The 6,105-nt window shown below is 41.3% G+C and overlaps 1 protein-coding gene across 1 annotated transcript; it reads right to left on the bottom strand.

The window, feature by feature from the left end:
- Nucleotides 1–1,218: 1,218 nt before the first annotated feature.
- Nucleotides 1,219–4,894, bottom strand: LOC111959645 (ELL-associated factor 2). Its single transcript, XM_023981373.2, has 6 exons — nt 4,675–4,894; nt 4,170–4,264; nt 3,912–4,048; nt 3,521–3,690; nt 1,996–2,259; nt 1,219–1,751 (listed from the first exon to the last, which is right to left on the bottom strand). Exons 1-6 carry the CDS (start codon nt 4,775–4,777, stop codon nt 1,702–1,704), a joined length of 819 nt encoding a protein of 272 aa, XP_023837141.1. The 5' UTR covers nt 4,778–4,894; the 3' UTR covers nt 1,219–1,701.
- Between the last annotated feature and the right edge of the window lie 1,211 nt (nt 4,895–6,105).

The raw sequence follows: 6,105 nt of genomic DNA, 5'->3' as shown, positions 1-6,105 counted from the left end.
AATTTGTCATATAACAGGATTGAAATAAAAATACATGACTATACATTGACAAACAATTAAACATTTTATTTATCTACAGAGAAATGCATATTCAAAATAGTTAATTATTCATGTCCACCTACTGAATCCACCATCCTTTCAACTGCCAAAACATACTACTATTATAACCACATTCTTATTTATTTACCCAGGCAGAATTAAAGGCTGTTTTCCTCACTCCCTCTTCCCTTCTTTCCCAGTTGCCCGAGTTTGTTATTAGACAGGCCATGGTTGATACAATCCCAATTATCTCGACTTTCTCCTAAAGTGTGCACTCGTTCACCACAAATATAAAAGCATTGGATTGGTGTAGGCATGGGCTAGAAAGAGTATCCATATGCCAGTCATTTCCATTCAAATCCATGAACAGGTGCACACCTCGGGAGAAAGGAGATTATTGGGACGGACCTAATGTTCTAACATAATACTTTAGAGAGAGGGTGCAGCACTGGGATATGAGATATGACCTGGGATATGTCTCAAAAGCATTTCGTGGATTCATCACGCGTCTCATTAATTCCTTGATGAATCGCCTCTTTAAAAAGAAAATGTTTTTAAAACACATTGGAAGAGAAGATCCAACTACCTCCTCCCCTCAGACCTTCTCCTCCAATGCATTTTGAGAAAGAATCGATGAATCAAGGACGCAAGGAATCAAGGAAATACTTTTGAGATTCATTTCAGTAACCATAACAGAAGGGATAGTAGTCATTGGAATGGCAGTTCTAAAGGCAGGGCTGTAAGACTCTCCCTGGCATCAGGCTATAGGAGCATACATGCACTCCCATTGCTCTGACACCCATAGAATATATTAAGCTGTTGGTTTTTCTGAGTAAATATGTAAAATATAATCATAAATCAGATTCAAGTATTGCAGGTTTAAAGCAACAAAGCCAAGTAATCTTTCAAATACATTACGTAGCATCACTGAGCAAAATCTTTAAGTTACGTTTACCCCACACTAGGCTAAATCAATCCACTTCAAGTAGTGCACTAGTTCTCAAATACCCCTCAGACTTGATAAGTTGCTAGGCCATATATTAAACAACAAAGTAACATTTTAAGATAATTCCTAATAAAGCAACATGATAAGACTGCTTCAACCTATCCCCTTACTTTAAGAGTAAATCTTTCACAGTAGTCACAGTCTAAAGGCGAACTAATGAAACACTGATGCTATGGGTGAATGCAGGGGAATCCATTCTGATATTGATGTGGCTGATCCTTGATAACAGAAATACCTCCTCTGTTCAATTCAGCAGTATGGTTTCCAGTTCCCTTTGGCCAACTAGTAGTAACACTAAAACTAGTAGAGTAACTACTACCTAAAATGAACAGTGAAAATAATCCAGATCAAATGTGTAGATAAGAGAATTGATCACAGCTATTGGCCCATTTCTTTCAAAAAGGCACTAACAGATATCGACAACTGAGACTATTGATAGAACTATTAAGACACATTCAACTGAAATGCTGGTGGGATGGTGAGGGGTGTTGCTTCCAAAAGGTGTAGGGGTTTGGTCTTATTTGGCATTAAGAAGATCACATCCATATTCCCTAGTCTCATCCCACTCCTGTTGTGACCCTAAAGGATGGCCATCCAGCTGTCCACAGATGGACCTCTCTGACACGCCACAGAATCAATCAGTGGTCTCTCACTGGTCAGTCATCGTCACTTTCACTGCCAGACTCACTTAACTGCAGGTCATTCTCTGTAAAAAAAGGGGAAGTACGAACATCATAAAACCATGTCACAATTCTATCCTTATGGAGTTTGGCATAGGTCTAACTAGTACAGTATAGCCTATATCCACAGCAATGCAAATAGAAATTCTGATCTAGCAATGCAAATATAAAATTGTTCGATTTAACATTGAAGTATTCAAACTATATCCTAAATACTGAGGAGAGGGAGGGAGACAGAAATAAAAAATAAAACGGAATGAATGAACTTACTTAGCGTACTCATGAGGTGTCCTCCACCCCGAGGTGGTGAGGAGATGGTGGTGGTGGTAACGGTGGTGAGGATGGGCATGCCCTGGTGGGGTGGTGGCGCTGTGAGGGGACCCCCAGAGGGGCCGGGGGGAGGCGGGTGCCGGGACTCGTCCTCAGAATCACTACTGCTGGAGCTGTCCCCACTACTGGAGGAGGAGCTGTGGGAGTCTGAGGACGAGTCCCCACTACTCATCTGGTCCATGACCTTCGCCTCCGCCATTAGCTCTGGTGTGCACGGACACACACAGACAGGAAGACACACCGACACATGCGGACAGACACAAAAACAGTGACTGACGTCACCTCTGACCTTGAATCACAACACAATCCAAGAGGATTTACAAAAAGTAATTGTTCCATTTATATGACCATGGACTACAATCTAGATCAGGCCTGGGTATTTATATGACCATGGACTACAATCTAGATCAGGCCTGGGTATTTATATGACCATGGACTACAATCTAGATCAGGCCTGGGTATTTATATGACCATGGACTACAATCTAGATGGTTTGAGATTAGGACAGCTATTACACGTGACACTATACCAGGGCTCTAAAGTGCAACTAATTTGTTTCCAAGTGCCCTGGAGAAAAAAGCGAATGCAGATTCACTAGCGTGGTTGCACCATTACTACAGCGAAAACAACTTGCTTCTAGCCCAACCAGGTCAAAAGACCTGACCCATATTACCCACATCTGTGCCCCCAAATGTTACCAAATATTTGGGGGCACAGAAAGAAAGGAAAAGGGATAGCTTCTTCAGGAGATCAATGATCATAGCAATGAAAGAATGACAGATGTCTTCATCACAAACCTGACGTTTTTAAAGAGACCGTGTACAATTTTCAATGTAATGCATCTCAATAGGAAAATAGTGAATTTTTGCTTTTATAATAAATTAATGTCTTTACAGTGTTACATATTAGTTTCTAGGGCACAACATGTGCTTCAACAGTAGCCAGATATAATATAGGCTGTATCTTATTTTCTGGTGTTCCTACATTTAATGTGGTGCTCCTAACTTTAAGTTGGGAGTAGAGGTCTGTGCAGGACTGCTTTATTCATCACGCTCCCCGCCCACAAAGGCAGCCTACTCTATTTCATTGAGACCACACATAATGTATACTAGGCACACTTGACCTCGCACACCCAACTAGGAGAGGAGAGGTAGGCTACGACACTTGAAGCAGCAAATTGTGACGCAATAAACGCAATAAAGATGTGCTTTTAATACAATAGGTAGGCTAACGCATACAAAGCAGAAAGACAACCATTTCCAAATAATCTGTGGGACAACAAAATGCTTTCATCTGTTTGACCGCCCACTCCCAACCGTAGCATGAAAAAGTGACGACCGCGCCACATTGATCTCTGTCCGGACCCGCAAGTCCCGCGGGAATGTAGCCCTCTAGTTGTGAGCACCAGTGCTACCAATTAAAGTTTTTAATTTAGAGCCCTGTGCATTACTGATGGTCTACATACCTCTCTCAATGTCATCCATGGGGGAGGCAGGGGACATCTTCTCTTTGGGAGGAGAGCTCTTGGAGCCTGCTGGGGTTTTGCTGCTGCTGCTAACACTAGGCTTCATCTGCTGGCTCAGACGACTGGTCTGCTGCTCTATACGAGACTGGATCTTACTGCTGCCTTCAGCCCTGACAACACACACACACACACAGTTTATAGCTCCTAACTACATAAGTAATAAAAATCTGAATGACAAGTGAATCTGGACAGCCCAGGTAACCAAGGAAACAGAAGGATGCAGTTTGAAACAGAGTTACTGTCCATTAAGAAATGATAATTTTCCATTGCACTAATGTTTTGCTACAGTGTGCCCAAATAAACACAAGTCGACCCTAGTCTGTCCACCCACCTGGTCTTCTTGACTGCAATGTTGCTGTTGAGTTTCTCCAGACGGTACTCTCCTGTATCATGGTTTACAATGAGAATACATTCCTTCATATAAGGCCTCTTGGATCCTTTGAAGACTGTTACAGGGGCAGTGGATCCCTGGGGAAAATCAAGGAAATATGTTCATTTCTGGATATCAAGAGTAAAAGGGGGGAAAACAATCAAAATGTGCACTTTTCAATAATCACCTGTAAAATACATGATAATGCTTAATTCTTACCTCCAGATTGGGCAATGTGATGGTAACTTGTTCTCCCTTTCCCACCTCCAGTTCTCCCTCACAGGAGGTGTCAATGGAGGCTGGTTTGAAGTCATCTGAATCAAAGAGATAAGAGAACAGTATAAGTTCCAAACTACTGAATTACACAGCAACATTATACAAGCAGACTGTAGACTCCACACAAAAACACTCTTGGTTTGGTTAGTTCTGACAGAATGAAGTTTCAGTCGCCACTGTTCACCTACAGATGGTGCCACAAGGCCACTATTGTTGCTAACAAACTGCATACCAGCAGCAAGTGATGCGAACCAAAAGCCCAATCAAAAGTACGAAAATGTGATAAATGTTTAAAGGTGGATCACTGTTAATAAAGTGACAGCGATTTAGACAAACAAGTTAGCTATTTCATTTAAAACTAATATTTTGGGGTTTTAACTAACTAGCTATCCATTGGCATACGTTAGCAAGTTAGCTAGCTAGCAAGTATGATCAAAATGCCACTTACATCGCACCGTGTGGTAAGCACCTTTGGGTTGTTTCTCAAATGTTTCGCCTAATTTCAAAACATGTTCTTGACTGTCAAAGTGTGAGTATGTTGTTCCATTCATATTCTAATCAAAGTTTTCAATCATATGTTAATAACAGTAAACTTTCCACGTCCATTCGATACCATCTACCACAGAACGAGCCAACTCACTTCTAGAGCTAAGTTCTGCCCTTCCTTCGTTGTGATTGATCAGACATTGATCTAGTTGCTTTTTTTGATTCGTGTAAATACCTGTCAATCAACATTTGGAGAATTTCAGGCGGACGTTGCTTCAGAGCTCATGTCACATGGCATGGTTTGCTTAAATAACCGTGCTGAGAATTTCTTCGTCATAACTGTACGAGTGTTTTATATTCATGGAGCTTCTATATGACAACGTCACACAGAACAGAGCGTCTATGGCCGGCTCCAAATGAGCGATGAGCCTCTAAGTAGACAAACACAGGCAGCCAAACAACATGATCAATTCTTGGTTAGAGCTTTTCATTACGCTAGCCTATATTAAAACCAACATATAGCCCTGGCCAGTATGTCATTCTTTTTTTCATTTTTAAGAATCTACCAACCCTGCCATTTATATATATATATATATATTTATTTTTTTACATAACAGCATTAGGCCTATGTTTGCATTGCTGAATGAAAATAGAATAAGGTATTCTCAAGACAATGAGAGACATCTTGATACAGTAGCCTAGTAGGCCAATACACTGAGCAGGTGGTCTAAGTAATGAATTAGTAACAGTTGTTTGCTAGTGTCTAAAAACCCGCTATGGTAATGGACTAGCTGAGTTTACAGGGCTCTTCCCCCTAAATCTGGGGAAATAAGCTCTTTTCCTTTCCTAAACTGAATCCTAATCCTTCAATGCCTGCTGTGTCTCTACTTTTGCTGTATCTGTACAAGCCAAGCCATATGTAACCCCTTGAAACAGTAGGCTAGAGTAGAGGATGTAAGTTTAGAGAAAGAGAATATGAAGATTATGCTTGTCAAGACCATAATGACAACATTTGTAACTGTTTATCCAGTGTCAATTTCCCCAATTACTTCACAGAGAGAAAGGTTGGAGTGCCAATCCCATCTGCTTTGTCTGGATGTTGTTGTTGGAAAATTAGGTCAAGTGTGGTGTGTTACTGTAAATGACAACCCGAGAGAGAGAGAGAGAGAGAACAAGGGAGGGAACGAGGGAGAGGGAACGAGGGAGGGGTCGAGGGAGAGAGAACAAGGGAGGGAATGAGGGAGTGAAAACAAGGGAGGGAACGAGGGAGAGAGAATGGGCAATATAATGAAAGAGAAAGGATGAGGTGAGGTTAGAGGGATAAAAGGACTATAGAGATATAATGGTAGGGTGGTAAAACTTAAATGTTCAACTTCTCATAATGGTATTGCCT

This window comes from Salvelinus sp. IW2-2015, linkage group LG36, assembly GCF_002910315.2.
Source record: "Salvelinus sp. IW2-2015 linkage group LG36, ASM291031v2, whole genome shotgun sequence".
Lineage (NCBI taxonomy): Eukaryota > Metazoa > Chordata > Actinopteri > Salmoniformes > Salmonidae > Salvelinus > Salvelinus sp. IW2-2015.
The sequence above is the reverse complement of the archived record's forward strand: the minus strand, read 5'-3'. Positions and strand labels throughout refer to the sequence as shown.